The sequence below is a fragment of the Lissotriton vulgaris genome, chromosome 10, assembly GCF_964263255.1.
Source record: "Lissotriton vulgaris chromosome 10, aLisVul1.2, whole genome shotgun sequence".
NCBI classification, from domain to species: domain Eukaryota; kingdom Metazoa; phylum Chordata; class Amphibia; order Caudata; family Salamandridae; genus Lissotriton; species Lissotriton vulgaris.
In genome coordinates this window covers 1,139,833,992-1,139,851,088 of record NC_141698.1, presented here as the reverse complement: position 1 = coordinate 1,139,851,088, position 17,097 = coordinate 1,139,833,992, and the positions used below count along the sequence as shown (strand labels likewise).

The 17,097-nt window shown below is 48.0% G+C and overlaps 1 protein-coding gene across 1 annotated transcript in view; it reads left to right on the top strand.

Moving 5' to 3' along the window:
- The window catches only part of CLIC2 (CLIC family member 2), a 168,769-nt gene that overhangs the window by 102,203 nt on the left and 49,469 nt on the right, over nt 1-17,097 (top strand). Inside the window, exon 3 of the mRNA XM_086942245.1 lies at nt 5,314-5,439. Within this exon, the coding sequence (XP_086798371.1) occupies nt 5,314-5,439 (126 nt within the window). The remainder of the gene's footprint in view (nt 1-5,313; nt 5,440-17,097) is intronic.

Genomic DNA, 17,097 nt, shown 5'->3' with positions numbered 1-17,097 from the left:
AATATTGTATCTGAATCAGAGAATACATGTCTTTACAGTGTCACCTAGGTGGCACCACGCCAGGGGGACTATTGATCTATGAAAAGTGAAACACAGGTTACAGAAATGGCACATAGCAAGGAGGAAAACATAGTCTTCCTTTCTTCTTAAAAGGTTTCCTTTGTGTCTGTGCACTCTCCATAAAGGAAGCATCCGAAGCACCTCCCTCCCCTTGGGCAGCAGTGGTTTATGCTGACACTCAGCCCCTAAGACTGTGGGACATATTATGAAGAACGGCTTTAAAATTATCACTGGTTTAGCGGCAGAAAAATGCTGCTTGAGTGGCGATAATGAGCTTGATAATATGCCCTGGAGAATTCCCATAGATGGCCCAGGTTCTGGGGTCAACATGGGCTTCTATTGGAATTATAAATAACTAACATCACTGATATTATTCAGTGTTTAGGGGGTGGAAGAGGAAAACAAATTGGAGTATATCCTCCTTGAAACTTTTTATCACTAGAAATACTCCAAAGTGACATACCAGTAGTGTAATGCAGTGGTATGTCCCCTGTATTACTATGCAGCGCGACACCGTGGGGTTAAAAAGAACTCCGCCGGAGCTCCTTACGCGCAGTAGCCTGGGATCGGGAGCCGCAGTAGGTGTGAAAGCTGGGTGAGACTACAATTTAGAGTAAGAGAGCGATCTTTTCTTTTTTGGGCACCACAATATCTTACTGCTGATACGAACTTCTCTCCATGTTGAGAAGCCGATCTGTGACCACAATATAGGTGGCCTAGTAATTCCCTTGAAGTCTCACTACCTACCTCATTTTGGCACCCCCTTTAGGACCACCCTTAGCATCATTCCGGTCCTGTTATAAAATCGTGAAGCCCCTACAAATTAGGTAAGTGCCATGACGAATACTAACAGATGGGTGGTATGAATGATATGGTTGTATGAATGTATATGGTATGTATGGGATCGCTTAACAAGTGTTTTTTATATAAACTATGCTCCATGAGTTGCAATTGAGATTCATTCTATATGTGATAACTACCTCTGAAACACGTATCGACACTCTACTAGTGTTAGAATGCGAGTTATATCGCCACGCCATAGACTTGTCACAGTCAAATGGTTTGTCATAGGTTTCCATGATGAGTGGCACGGTATGGGGGACTTTCCCCGAATAAACAGGCATGTACACAAGTGTTTGGCATGCTACACATACTCACCCAAAAAGGACAAAGCACTGATTAATGATCTGTGGTCTATGCAAATGTGTTTTGCTGTTTTTTCCCCACAGATGGAGCCTGGCAACATGCAGATACACTAACACATTTGCATTTCACGAGGAGAAGCTACTCTTCCCTCGCAACATGGTGAGGATAGGGGCCACCCATCCTTTTATTCCCCTCACATAGAGAGGGGTAGTGATCTTACCCTGAAGAAAGTCCGGGACCTTTACGGCCTCCTTTGGACTGAAACATGTCAGCACTAGGGGCCTCATTTATGAAAGCCTTGCACCACTGGTACGTCACTTTTTCCCATTTTAAAAGTGACGCACCAGTGGCGCAAGACCTTCATAAATAAGGCCCTAGGGTCTTAGGACCCTTAAAACCCAAATAAAACAGTTTTTAGAATTTTATTCACCCAGTTGGACCCAAGAATAAAGGGAAACCAGGGGTCTAACTGAGGTGTTTTATCTTTAAAGCTCCCCTTCATCGGTCTAAAGAGCTACCCAACACTGTGGTTGAGCCCACCCCGGTTTTTAGGGGCCGGGGTGACCCGATGATGAAGCATTATACCACTAGGGTGTGTGAGGGTAATTTAAAACAAAAGGTTTTTTCCCCTACACGTGGTTATAGTAAGCATAACCCCCCACACTTCTATTGGAATTCTCAAGGGCATATTATCAAGCCCATTCTCGCCGTTTTAACAGCAGTTTTCTGCCGCTAAAACTGCGATAATTTCTAATGTGTTCTTGATAATATGCCCCTGTATTCTGTAAACAGTAATTCTAAATATACTTTTAGATGTGCCCCGTTGTCACCCTTACTACAGGGCATGCTGATGTACTTGTAACTGGTCCTATCTCAGAAACACCTGCTGACGTTGTAGGGTTGAGGTGCATGCTAAAAAAGAAGGTTGGTGGGGTTACTTTGTGAGCCCCCCCAGTGCCTTAGGGGGCCTGGAGCATTCGTTACGTCACTGTTCTCAATTGTATACCCGTCATATTCCTTCCTTGTATTTATTCATTCAGTGCTTGCTGCTCTGCCCAGGCTCATCTAAGTGTTCTCAGAAGCTCACTGCTAGCTGTTGGGTTCATGCATCAACCCCTTTATTGTTTGTCATCTGTTCAGTTCTCTGCTCAGTCCTGCTGGTGTCTGTCCATATCACACTCTTCCTGCTGTTGGTTCAAACCTGCTGGCAGCTGTAGGACCAAAAACCACACTCCTGTAGTCCGACCAGCTCTGGGCATTATTGTTTATTTCTATTTTATATATGTACTAGCAGCCCGTCCCGACGTTGTCCAGGTATGAATTGCTGCCGGCCAGTAGTATATTGTTTTGTAGGATTTCGTTTTGTTAGCATTTCTTATCTGTGACAGGCCAGTGAAACGCTCTGATTCACAGTGCACTGCTGATGCACTTAAGAGTGCGTGTTCAGTAGTGTGTGAACTCGAGTTCCTCTACTTTATTTTTCCTTGCAATCGACAACTTGGCATGAGCACAATTTACATTACAGAAGAACACATTCATTTGTGGTAGGCACGGGGAGATAAAGCGATTTACCTGGAATCACAGGATGTTGAGCTGATGCCGAGATTCAAACGTAGCTCCCCAGCTCTAAAGTCTGAAATTCTAGAACTTGTGGCGGGAGGTGTGTCTAAAAGTGTATGTCGGTGCTGGCCATCAATGAGAGAGACCTGTGCATTTTTCAAATGGGTGGTGAAAAAATATGAGTATGTTTCTGGAGATGTGGCCCGCCGTGCCACCAATGTACTTACCGGGGGAGGGTAAACACCCATTATTCCGCAACTTTCTTTCCGCATACCATAACTCCGCATACTTTCATTACAAAAGTACCATGACTCCACAATGCCATTATAACGCATGGCATTACATTTTATATGCTTTTATCACGCATACATTTACAACGAAATTCGTTGTAAATGCATGAATGGTAAAAGCATGTTGTTTTTAAATGTTTGGATAAGGTAAGTATGGGTATAGGGGTATATGTTTTGGGGTACTGAGGTATATGTTTTGGGGTGTTTGGGTATTTTAAGGGTTCAGATATAGTTTTGGGTTATGGGGTACAGGGGTAGTTTTAGGGTTTAGGGATAGGTATGGGTTTTGGGGTACAGGGGTATTTTTAGGGTTCAGGGCTAGGTTTGTGTTTTGGGGTTTAGGGGTATTTTTAGGGTTCAGGGGTAGGTTTGGGTTTTGGGGTACAGGATTTTTTAAGGGTTCAGGGCTAGGTGTGGGTTTTGGGGTACAGGGATATTTTTAGGGTTCAGGGCTAGGTTTTGGTTTTGGGGTACAGGGGTATTTTAGGGTACAGGGGTAGGTTAGGGTTTTGGGGTACAGGGGTATTTTTAGGGTTCAGGGGTAGGTTTGGGTTTTGGGGTACAGTGGTATTTTAAGGGTTCAGGGCTAGGTTTGGGTTTTGGGGTACAGGGGTATTTTTAGGGTTCAGGGCTAGGTTTGGGGTACAGGGGTAATTTTAGGGTTTAGGGATAGGTTTGAGTTTTGGGATACAGGGTATATTTATAGGGTTAAGATGGGTTAGTGTTTAAGGGTGTTGGGGTATTTTAAGGAATAAGGGTGGGTTATGATTATGGGGTGCAGGGGTATTTAAAGGGAGCAGGGTGGGATTAGCACACGATATGAGACATGGCATGAAGGGCGGAACGTACCACACGCCCCCAGCGTTTGTTACGCCCCCAGGACACGCCCACAGCACAACACAGACACGCCCACAAGGGACTACTTTGCTGGCACGGTTCTTTTACCTTTTAAATGTATATGGTGGGCATCTGTATAGCCTATGTCCTTCTGCTGCAACTGCCCTTTCCACCGCTGTATTGGGTGTTGTGATTGATGCTGTGGTTCCTGAGATTACCCGCATCAAAGGTTTGGGCTCTCTCTTTGTTATATTAGTATGGATTAGTATGCATTTTTAATCACTGTATTCTGCATAATTTCCACCTCAGAGTGCTGGGAAAGTTAAAACAAGATACAAACCCATGTGAATGAAGGAAGATGCTCTGCATGTATGGGGTAGACGATGGTAGCCCACAGGCCAGAGGCACGGTGTATTCTTCCGTGATGAGTCAATGGTGTGCCATCTCTTCTTGTCATTGTGGGTTGGATGGAAAGCCTTAAAAAGGAGCTAAGCAGGAACAAAATGGTCTTGGGTGTCCGGCTAGGCGCCGGCTAAGTTTCGATCAAGATGTTGTTAAAATGAACAGTGATGCCCTCCTCGTCTAGGCGGCTGAGCGTGGCTGTTGCATCCTCACATCTCATTTGCTATGGTCTGATCAGTTTTACTCCGGTATCTTCCCATTTTTTGGTGTAGTCGATAATTAGCTGTGGTGGTGATGTATCACCCCGTTTTCATTGTCTGCTCAGATCTGTTGCTATAGCACCATATTATCCCTGCTGCACAGTCCTGTACATAGCTGTGGTCAAGCACATAATGTGGGACCGATTACTACGCGACTACGCGACTCATTCACAGCCTTTTTGGCCGTATCGTAAAGGGCCGGTCAGATTCATTTACGACAGCCTCTTTTTGATGGAGGCGGTCATGAAGGAACGCGACCAGTCATTAAGTGAGCTCGTCGGCCTGTCGAAATGCAGCCTGTAATCTCAAGGGCAACTCTTTCCGCCCTTGAGATTACAATGTTGGGTTTCGACAGCCTTTCCGTGCCGGCCTACCTGACTTACAAAGGCTGTTGGAACTCGACTTTGGGGCCCCATCAGGGCCACCTTGGGTGCACAGCCTCCGGTTGGAGCCCCCGGTTGATCCCTGCACCCTGTGGCAGGCACTTTGAGGTACCTGCCACAGGGTGCAGAGAGAAACTGCACCCCCCATTTTACTATCGGAGCATCCAACTGGCTGGAATACATGCTCCTATGGTAAAATGTAGGAATGCGACCAAACAGTGTTTGGTCGCATCCTAATAAGGTGGTTGGGACATCCGACCGGGTGTCGGTCGGTCCCATGACCGATGCAGTGTACGGCGAAAGTGATTCTGCCCGACATCGTAATGAGCCCCTAAACATTTTCAGGACTAACATACCTGTTCTTTTTCCTTGCAGGAAGCCAGAGGAACTGAAGGACTTGGCTCCCGGCACCAACCCTCCCTTCCTGCTCTTCAACCGAGAGCTAAAGACAGACTTTATCAAGATCGAAGAGTTCCTGGAACAGACTCTGGCCCCACCCAGGTACCGTCAATAAATTCTTAGGTCATGTGTCAGGCGGACATTGGGATCTTCTGTGAAGGCTTATCTGGAGGGTCAACGGAGCCTTTGGTACTCTAGATAGAGCCTTATTTTAATGGTGTGCTTGATATAAGATCTCTTCCATAGTCTTACCTCCAGATCTAACGTGCCGTCAAGGACTTTCAGTGAAGGTTTTCTTCAGAGGTCACCATAACATCAGGTGGTTCCCATAGAGTCTGGGCCTGATTCACAAAGGTAAACGTAGACCAAAAGTCTACGTTTGTGACTTTTTGTATTCACAAAGGTAACTTATGAGTAGTGTCCTTACGTCGGCACTCGGGCAAAGTTTCCAAACCCAAAGTGGAATCTCCGCACTCAGGACGGATCTCTGCCCCAAGTACGGAGATTCCTCCCCAAGTGCACACATAAAGATAGTACTCGGTAACTTACTTTGTGGATACTGAAAAGTAGTAAAGTTAGACTTTTGGTCTAAACTTTGACCAAAAGTCTAACTTTGCCTTCGTGAATCACGCTCACAGTCCACAAGGCTCAATGTGACATCAAAGTCTTGGGTCAGGGTTCGAGATGTCACCCAGAAGGTCTCGTGGAGTCATATCCTGCAGGTCAATGTCAATGTCAATGTCCAGTATTTGTAAAGCGCGACCAATTACCCAAGGGTGTCAATGCGCTGGGGGCCCTCGGGAAGATTAAGCGAGCTATTGCCCAGAGTCACACGGTGCTGGGCTGATCTGCTGCCGGCAATCGAACCATGCGCCCCCGGGTTCCGGAGTCAGTCGCCCTGGCTGCTGCGCCACACCTCTTCCAGAGGTGGCATCAATGTTCTTCCATTGATATAAACTGTGGGCATACACTGTACTTTAAGTCATTTACTGATATTACAGATTATTTGATGGTCTTCTGACTGTTTCTACATCCCAAGTGAGCTGCTGGTTCTCTCTGCATAAATTATCTTGGTTCCCTTTTGAACCAACAGGGTTGCCCTCGTTCACGTAAGAGTCCAATTGCTGAGAGGAAATATTCTTCTATACGCTCTTCTGAAAACGAGGTGCCTCCCCTCTCCTAAAGGAAGGGGCAGAGAGGCGGCTGGGCTCTGAGGGCCAGGGATACGGTGCTAAAGTGGTCTCTGATTTGAGTAGACCTCAGTCACGCATCTCGTCAATTCTTCTTGAGACGGGGACCTGGCCAGTCTTAGCAGAGTCCTTCCTAGAATGGGAAGAGATTGTAGGCAACACCTTATCAAGTGTCCAGATCATAGGTCCTGTTTTAAGCTAAATACATAAATAGCTGAATAAATATTGTCTATAGGTATTCACAGTCAGGGTACCCTCTGACAGCGTGAAGCAGCCAGCTGCAAACTCCCCCCCCCCCGCCCCCCCCCCACCCCCAATTTAGAAAAGTACATTTAGGTGATATTTGAAGGTGGTCCCAAACTTCAACATTGGGCAATGGTTTACTCCATGTATTCTCTTCCTGCCTTTCCTAGCGCCTTCAGGCACTGGGCTCAAGAGGAGCTATGCTTCCTGCATCATCCTCACTCTTCTCCTCCTTCCCAGGACCCAGGAGTCAAAGGATGCTTTGGGTGGTGCCGGTGGTTCCTAGCGAGATCCCTGGTCGCTTGCGTGTGAGGCCCTTTGAAAGCATCTACTACCATGAGCGCGCCTGAGAGACCCCAGGGGCCTGACCCTTCTTGTGGCCTCCACAGCCAGATGCCATTGCCAGGGGAGTGGAGCCCTCTCTTCTGCAGTTTAAAAGCATCTACTACCATGAGCAAGCCTGAGAGACCCCAGGGGCCTGACCCTTCCTGTGGCCTCCACAGCCAGATGCCATTGCCAGGGGAGTGGAGCACTCTCTTCTGCAGTTTAAAAGCATCTACTACCATGAGCAAGCCTGAGAGACCCCAGGGGCCTGACCCTTCTTGTGGCCTCCACAGCCAGATGCCATTGCCAGGGCAGTGGAGCCCTCTCTTCTGCAGTCCAGCCCAACACAAGCCTCAGCACATCTCAGAGCACAGGGTCGCGGTGAGATGGAACCAGAGAGCGCGTGCACAAGGTCTACGAATGACCATGCCAGGTCCTGCAGGGCGAGGGTGCGAGTAAACCTTGAGCCTGGCACAGCTGGTGAAAATGCACTTGTAACAGAGGATACACCTCAAGATTGTCGGTGGTGCTCCAGCCTCTGCATCTCAGCTGGTGACACAGGACAGCAGCGTGCAGCTCTCGCTGCCCCTGTTATGGGAAGTTACATCGTATAGAGTACCCTGTAATCCAGGGGGCAGATGTAACTCATTTCTGTCATCAGGACTGAGTCCTCCATTTTGTGCACATCTGGCGTTCTCCTTCAGGGTCCAGCTCATGCTGCAGCCGGTGTAGACCGTGTTCGACTGGATTCTCTGCTCGGTTGACCTCTTCACGCCTGGTCCTTTGGCCACTGGACCATCAGCTGCGGCACATCCATGATTCCAAAACCAGAGGACAAGCCTGCTCGGAGGGGCAGGGACATTATTTGACATGGTGGGCGGTTCCTAGTCCTAAATCCAAGCTTCCCAGGAGCAGCAGAGGAACCCTTTCACAGGGGCGCCTCTAATAACTGAAGATCTTGTCCGCGACTAGATTCCCCTTCCTTCAAGGCCCTCGCGCGCTGTGCCTCGAGGGGGTTCGATATGTGATAGCTCAGCTCCAGAATGAAGGGATCTGACCATGAAGCTATAGCTGGAGCCTGCTTGAGACCACACTGCGACTCTCCTCAGCGGTGCCCAGTGCACCCCTCTACTGTTGGTTCCCCAGTAGCCTTGTTGACTGGGCATAGAGACTTCACCCACTGGCCTGAGAGCATTCTAAGGGGGTCATTTGGAGGTGGACAATCTCTGGGCATTCTGTGTACAGACGGCGGCTGCCCTGTCGACCCTCCTCTCTGCGCCCACCTCATTTCGAGCTAAATATGCTTGTCTTTCAAGAGAGAATTCATGGCTTTGCCTGCAACCAGGCAGGAGGAAAGCAATCATGGTCCCCGCATGTAACATACATGGCACATTGGGTACATTGATTTGTTTTATATCCGGTAAAAAAAAACACTTTGTAAGTTTGAGTCTAAAACATTTTCAGAAATGGCATCACGGCATGCATGACCTGGTGCAACAACCATCTCTGCACATGTTCGCTGAAAGTATTTCCAAAGCAGCAGGGCAGGCAAATATTTGCAACAATCTAGCTGAAGAACTGTGCATTTGCCAGGGGATACATTTACAGTTATGGGAGCTTATAGAAAAGGAAATAGCAGGTTTTAGGCGCAATATTAATGCTCTGTTGATGGAGCCATGCTCATTTTACAAATTGTGGCGAGTTCTAGGGGAACTTGAACCTGTGAAAAATGCTGCTCCTCTGCTGGGATTCGATGAGCCATGTTTGAGAGAACATGGACGTCTCTCGTGCTTTTTGTCAAGTTATGGAAGTCGCTCAAAAAGCTAAAAGGGTGACACATTCCTCTAAATTCACAAATATCTTCCTCATCCTTGAAAGAAAAAAGTCTGGTGTCTTGAGTGGAACATTTACTTCCTACAGCAGGACCAGTCCTCCAGTTGGTTACCCAGGGTTCTAATGTAGCGGTACCACAGAGATCTATTTAACATCTAGAGCGCCAATGTTCTGTTTTCAGCACCAAAGCGAGGCACTGCTGGCTGCCATGTTGCTGCAATCTCAACTCTAGACTTACAAGAATTTCCTACGGAGGAGATTGCTGCAAAGGAACAAAATGGGATTGTTCTTTTTCTCATGGAAGAGATGGTTAGTGCTCTAAATAGCTGAAATTTGGACTTACTTATCGACGTCAGAAAGTCAGGCATGCAGAGGGAAGCATGCACTCAGCTGTCTGTCAGCTGCCTCCCCAGATCCAACTGTAGCGTTACCACGGTTGTATGATACAACATCGAGGCACGGTGTACTGAGGGATCGACCCACAGTCCGACTCTGTTTAATATATACATGGCTCCTCCAGCTAAGGAGGTGGGATCCTGGGGCTTCGACATTGCGCCATGTGCCGATGACACTCCGGTGTTGCGAGGTTGTTTGACTGCTGTGGTTGGTTGGATGGAGAGGAACTGCCGAACACTTAACACAGACAAGCCCCAGATAGCTTTCTTCAGCAACTCTTCTCTGTAGGTGCTACAGATTTGGTGGCCGTAAGACTCCCAACCCCATCCACCATTGTGAGAAACCTGGGATCCGGGATTATCCTTTAAACCTCACATCAGAACCATCACAGCCTCCTGTTTTGCGCTTTGATAATCGTTCAAGGTTTCCCAGCCTAGACTTGTAACACAATTGTACATGCTTTGGTGAATTTAGATAACATTTTGCCACCTCGCTATTTAGCGCTCCCGGCTGGGCTTATTAACACGCTTCAAATGGTCCAGACGCAGCCACAAGATTGATTCTTAATCGGTCAAAATGGAGCTCCATCTCTGCTTATTTGAAGCAACGACACCGGCTACGAGTGAAAAAGAATCAATTGAAGGCTCTCCTTATCACTTGAGGTGTCCATAAAGAGAGTCCCCTACCTCAATAGCAGGTTCAAAGCACACGTGCCTTCGAGAGCAGAGCGCCCGATTCACAGAACTAACTTCAGACAAAATCCTAAACTTACTACTTTTGGTATTCACAGAAGCCATTTAGTAGTAGTAGTAAAGTTAGGATTCAGACTTAAGACCGATTTAAGACAGACTTAAGTTAGGATTTTGTCTTAAGTTTAAAACAGATTGCATATGGTATGCATATACAGTACTAGAAGAATCCCAATGTATACATAAGATGCACACAGGGGTGAATAAAAAGAGATTGTCTCACCTGATTGAGGGAAGACAGCGGCATGGATGACATTGGGGACTAGTGTAGTATCCGTGGAAGTGTGTTTCGTTGGTCGTGAAAGGTGGAATTCCCGAAGGAGAAGTGTCCTTCTTTGAGGATATTTGCAATAGTATCGGCTCCTCTAAGGGAAGTAATCCACTCCTGCCAACGGTGTGTGGGAGCCAATCAAAATGTATCATTTTTAGTAGTGACTTGTAGTCTAATTTACTTTACTTGCACTAAGAAAGAAAAGTGATAGAAAAGAAAATAGCGAAGCAGAAGCAAAGACCATCGCATCCCCCGAAGCTATAATAGGACCCCATATATGCTAAATATAAATATAACCTTTGAGTGAAATGCCTTTGCATGTGACATGATAATGTAAGGCTGTGGATAACTGATGCTCGTCGATAGCGTCAGAGCGCAGCCATGATTCTTGCCTTTCACTGCCCCTTCAGCTCCCAGGCTGCGGCCTGTGGGGTTCACAGTGTTGCTTTGCTGAATGTCGAGCTGTCTATTCAGTTCAAAAACAGGGGGTGCTCTTTTGTCACTGCCACTCTAGGGATAACGTGCTGACCCCAGGAACATGTGCACCCCAGGAACAGATGTACATATATGCCAAACAATACTTATTTGTTTGTCAAGCACAACTGTAAATTGTGTAAAATTAAATTAGCTCACAAAAGCTGTATATCTTTGTACTCAAATCAAATCAAATCAAATCGTCTTTATTCGGTTTTCGTTGTGAAAGCCATAAAAGTACAGAAATACACAATAAATATATATTTTTTAAAAACACTAAATTCATGCTATGTTAAAATTATTCTTTTAAAAAACATTCTACTACGGTCCTTTTTAAAACAGGCAGTTCATTGTTATTTTATAAGTTCGTGCGGTGCCTGAGACATAGTTTTAGGTACTGTGCCACAGATTTTGTCATTAAGTTGTTTTCCAGGAATTGCAACGCCAGATAGGCAGGGCGACATCTTCGAATTTTCATTACTTTTAGTAGTGGTAATATCCACCTCTTGCGAAGTGACGTGTAAAATTTGCAAAAGAAAAGGACATGAATTGTGGACTGTGGGGACGTAAGGTCACAGGGACACGCAGAAATGTTATGTGTCCAAACGTTCTGGATAGGGAATAAAACCATAAAGTGATAGAGGTTGAACCTGAAACGAGTAAGGAGAAGTTTTTCAAATTGAGACAGATCGTACTGCAGATATGGTTGAATGGTTGGAACCAATTGTATTATTAGGCAGTGTTGAACTGATGTCTTTCCAATTTCGTTCAGCATCCGTAGTTGGGATAGATGCGACAGACAGAGTATTTTTAGTTCTTTTTTTGTTATGTCTGTTACTGACAGTGGTTCATCAAAAAATCTCAGCAAACCAATATCTGAAAGAAAGGATTTTACGTAGCACAGCTGTTAGACCTGGCATCTTTGGCGTGATTACCCCTATCTTTTTGCCTCTGCCTCCTGTATTTTTGATGCTGTGCTGGATTTCGTTTTTGCTGGTTTAGATGCTTTGGACACTCTGCCACTGCTGATCAGTGCCAGAGTGTAAGTGCTCCCTATGTAAATTGTTATTCTGATTGGATATACATGTTTGGCATATTTGTATCACCATGAAGTCCCTAGTAAAGTGCACTGGGTGTGCCAGGGCTGGTGATGGCAAATGCTACTAGTGGGCCTGCAGCACTGATTGTGCCACCCACAGGAGTAGCTCTAAAATGGTGTCTCGGGCCTGCCACTGCAGCGCCTACGGGCAGTTTAGAACTGCCATGTCCTCCTGGTCAGTGTCCCCACTGACCAGGCCTAACCCTTCCCTTTTCGTGCACATCAGTCACCCCTATGGAAGGCCCAAGGTACCCCCCTGGGCAGGGTGCAGTGTATGTGAAAGGTAGAGCATGTACTAGTGCAGGTACCATGCTCTGGTAGTGAATTACAGCCATTTTCGTTTTTCACTATTGTAAGGCTATCTTGCTCCATAGGTTAACATGGGGGATGCTGGCTACAGTGGTTAACAGCATTTCTTCCCATAGGAACAAGATAGGACATACGTATCTAGTATCCCTGAACTCAGAATTTAATAATACATCTTTTAGGAAAGGTGGTTTTTAAATCCTGTGTTTGAGAACAGCACTTTTAGAAAGTTGCTGTTCTCTTGTCTGACCCTTCTGTGTGCCTGGGCCTGTTTGTGTATTGACTGTCTGGTTTGTGAGTGACAGGGGCTGGGGAATTCCCCCAGAGGCTGGATGAGTCAGCACTAGGCTGAATGAAGCAATTGCAACCTGAGTGGTGGGAGGAGTTAGCACCTGAGCTGAATAGGGCTGTGCCTGCCTGCCACAATGCTGGCTCCACCTCCTGCTGGGCGGCTGAGGACCCTGCCCCTCACTCTGAAAGGAAAGATGCAGCCAGCAAAACAAAGTACTCAGGATCCACCCAGAACTGGTTCAGACCGGGCTCAGGGCCCACATGCACAGAGAGAACAAAGACTTTAGGGGTATAAGTACAGGACCCCTGACAACAGAAAATTAGATCATCCTGGAATCAAGAAGGAACCTCTGCCAAGGAGAAAGCTGACTCTGAAGAAGGAAGACTGTCCTGCTGTTGCTCTGCTGGACTGACCTGCTGTTGCTTTGCTGCCAAGGAGAGGGGAAGGACTTTGCTGTGAGCTGTGTCCCCTGTCTTGAAGGAATCTCCAAGGGCCTGAGAAGAGCTGGCTCCCTGTTTTGAAGTCCCAGGAACAAAAGGACTTCACCCCAGTCTCCTTGAACTCTGCTGAGAGAGTTCTGTCCTTCCTAGAGTGCTTGATCCAGTTGTGGGACCTCTGGAAGTTGAACCTGAGCTGGGAAGCTTGAGACTAAGCTGAGAAACTTGTGAAGCTGAAAAGTGTCGCATCGCTCGCTTGCGGAGCGCATCCCCGACAGTGCGAGAAGTTTCCCGCCGCTACGGAGGTAGAGATCGGCGCAGCGCCTAACATCGCTGCCGGAGCCGTCGCACCCTTCGTTTGCGGGACGCACCAGACCGGTGCGGGAGAATCGAACATCGCTGCGAGTGTCGTCGCAGAGCCTGTCGTCGCTGGGTGAGATCGCCGCACCGCTTGCTTGCGGACCGCATCACGTCGCTGCGAGCATTGTCGCAGAACCATCGCATCGAGGAGCTGTGAGAGAGAGGATCACCGCTGGACCGCGCATCGTCGCCCCGGAGATCGTCGCAGCCCCTACGAGATCATCGCATCGTGCCTTTGCGAGAACAGACTTCCTACGGAACCTACGCACCGGAATCTACGCAAGCTGCCTTCCTCCCCATACAGACCGGATTCGTCGCAACACGCCCGCTGCTGCAGCGGGGCTGTCGCATCGCCTCCCCAGGGTCTCAGGAGTGACGCATCGCTTGTTTCCACCGCACCAGCTTCCTGCTTGTGGAACTTTGTTGCATCTAAAAGGTACTGTGAGTAAACGTGACGCAACTGTGAACTTTTCACGCATCTGTGGATTATTTTAACGCAACTTTAAGAACTTTGATTACAACCTGAAGAACTCTTTTGAAACCATATCCTTGAACTGTGTATGTTGGATTTTTGCCGTTTTGGTCTTGTGTAGTTTAGAATAAATATCTTTATTTTCCTAAACTGTTGTGGAATCAGTTTGTGGTGTTTTCACTGTGTTACTGTGAGTGTTGGTACAAATACTTAACGCATTGCCTCTGGTTAGCCTAGACTGCTCAGGCCAAGCTACCTTGAGGGCGAGCAGGGGTTATCTGAGAGGGTTATCTCCTTGTCCTGACTAGAAGCAAGGGTCCCTATTTGGACAGTGGTACCTACCTCTGCCAACTAGAGACCCCCAGTTCTAACATTGGTGGTCAGGCGGTGGGATTTGAACTTGTATTTGTACTTGACCCACAGTAATTGGTGTACATCACTAGTGAGTGCAGACCACTACGCCACCGCATACTATTGGTTTTTGAGTTTTTTGAATTCTATTTTTGAGTAACTCTTCGAAAAGCATCATGTCTCAGAATGGGAAGGCACCCAGTGAGAGGGCAGAAGCAGAATTAGAGTTTTGCATTGAAGATTTGTGTTCATACAAAGTTGAGCAACTGAGGAAATTCTGCCTTGAGTTTGAGTGCCCCATAAAAAGCGCCTACAGAAAGGAGGAGCTACAGAAAATCTTGAGAGCCCATTGGGAGGCACAAGAGGAAGATGATGTGGATGTAGAAAATGCTTTTCAAAGCACAGATCTGCCAGTGGGCAGAGTAGGCTCAGGAGCTGGCAGCAACCACTCCGGTAGGGGCCTCACCCCAGAAGAGTTACAGGAAAATCAAAGAATAAGAGAATATGACTTGGAAGTCATGAAAATGAAACTGAGGCAATTGGAATTGGAGAAAGAAAGGGCAGCGGAAGACAAGAGAGAGGCCCGTGCCCTAGAGGAAAAGAAATTGCTTTTGGATCATGAATTGAGAATAAAAGAGCTGGATCTGAAAAACAAGGAGGTGGATGCCAGTTCAAATGGTGGCAGCGCGCAGCCAGTGCATGGGGGTAAAGTATATATTCCCAAAGACCTGGTACAGAATTACCATAGGAGTGAGGATATTTATGCCTGGTTCACTTCGTATGAAATTGCATTGAAGATGAATGATGTGCCTGACAAGTATTGGGGGGCGGGCCTGTGGAAACATTTTGAGGCGTCTGGGAGGAGTGCTCTAGAGCCTTTAGAGTTGACAGGTGCCATGACCTACCCCAATATGAAGGAGGCCTTATGTCTCAGGTATGGCCTTACTCCAGAGCAGTACAGACTGCAGTTTAGAAACTCCAAGAAGAAAGAGTCTGAGACTTGGATGGAGTGTGTGAATGGGTACTCGCGTGCACTGGAAGGTTGGATGAAGGGCAGTAAAGTAACTGATTTGAAGGGGTTGTTGCATTTAATCAGTTGGGAGCACTTGAGTAGTCTTTGTGTTCCAGAGCTGCGCCAGCATCTTTTAGACAGCAAGCTGACAGACCCCATTGAGCTTGCTAAGGAGGCGGACCGCTGGACCAGTACCAGGGTCCACAAAGGAATTGTGGGTACCACAGCCAAAGGTGGGCAGGGTCCCCAGCAGAAGAGTGGGGGGGACAAGGGTAACCAAAAGGAGTTCTCGCAAGGGCCCCAAAGTAGTTCCCAGGAAAAGGATTCCCAACCCCCCAAGCCTAAACAGCCATGGCCCTCTAAGGGTAGGCGGGACAAGAGAAATAACCAGGGTCCCCCTACCTGCTATCACTGCAACGAGGTGGGCCATATTGCTCCGAAATGTCCCAAGAAGAAGCCCGCACCCACTGGTGCTCCTGCGCCAGCGCTAGCTAGTGTAGCTTTGGGTGGGGATTTGGTTTCTAGTGACTGGGGAGAGCTAGCAGTCATGACCCTTGTCTCGCTAGGAGACCGAGAGATGGTCCCGGAAACCTTACTACCCTCAAACACTAAGAAATATGGGCAGAAGGTGACCATCAATGGGAGGGAGGTTGAAGCACTGAGAGACACCGGAGCCAGTGTGACATCCGTGAGGTGTCAGTGGGTGTCTGACGAGCAAATCATCCCTGGTGTACTCCGCCCTGTAGTGGCCGCTGACAGCTCAGTGCGCCTCTGCAAGCTAGCAAAGGTTTCCTTTGAATGGGGAGGAGTCTCTGGTCTTTTGGAGGTAGTTGTCAGTGATGCCTTGCCTGTGGACTGTCTGTTAGGCAATGACCTGGAGAGTTCTCCATGGAAAGACATAGAACACCGAACTCACTTGGAGATGTTGGGTCTGCCTGCGTGGATCTGCGTGACCACGCGTGCTATGGCAGCCAGTAAGGGTGAATCAGCAGAACTGGAGCCTGAAACAGTGGCCCAGAGACCTGCCAGGAGAGGAAGAGGCAGAGAGCGCGGGAAACCGGCCCCAGCCGTTCCCACGGTCCAGGAGGAAGCAGAACCTGAGGGGGATGCCCTGGAACCTACAGGGGAACAGGTAGCCGAACTGGGAGACCTACCTGAGCTGACCCATTGGCAGCAAGAAGGTGGTCCCTCCAGGGAGGAGTTCTGCAGGGAGCAGAAGGAATGCCCTTCCCTCATTGGTCTGCTGCAACAGGCTGTAGATCAGGCAGCAGGTGGAGCAGTCAAAGATCACTATGTCTACTGGGAAGGTGACCTACTTTATAGCGAGCCTAAGTTTGCTGAACCCGGTGCAGCCCGTGTGCTGGTGGTACCCGAGCGTTTCAGAAACTTCCTAATGGGTCTGGCTCATGACGTGCCTCTCGCAGGACATCTGGGGCAAGACAAGACCCTGAACCGGCTTGTCACCCACTTCCACTGGCCCCAGATGAGAAAGCACGTTGGTTCCTTTTGCAGATCTTGCCAAACCTGTCAAGCTAGTGGCAAGACTGGAATGAAGTTGAAGGCCCCCCTTCAACCCTTCCCAGTGGTGAGCACCCCTTTCGAGCGGGTGGGCATAGATATCGTAGGGCCCCTGGACCCCAAGACAGCCTTAGGCAACAGGTTCATCCTGGTCTTGGTGGACCATGCCACCCGGTACCCGGAAGCAGTCCCTCTCAGGACAATCACAGCACCCGTGGTGGGCCGTGCATTGATGGGGATCTTTTCCCGTGTGGGGTTCCCCAGAGAGGTGGTCTCCGACCGGGGTACCAACTTCATCTCTAGGTACATGAAGTCTCTGTGGGAGGAGTGTGGGGTAACTTATAAGTTCACCACTCCTTACCACCCTCAAGGAAATGGGCTGGTTGAAAGGTTCAACCGGACCCTGAAAGGTATGATTATGGGCCTAGCGGAG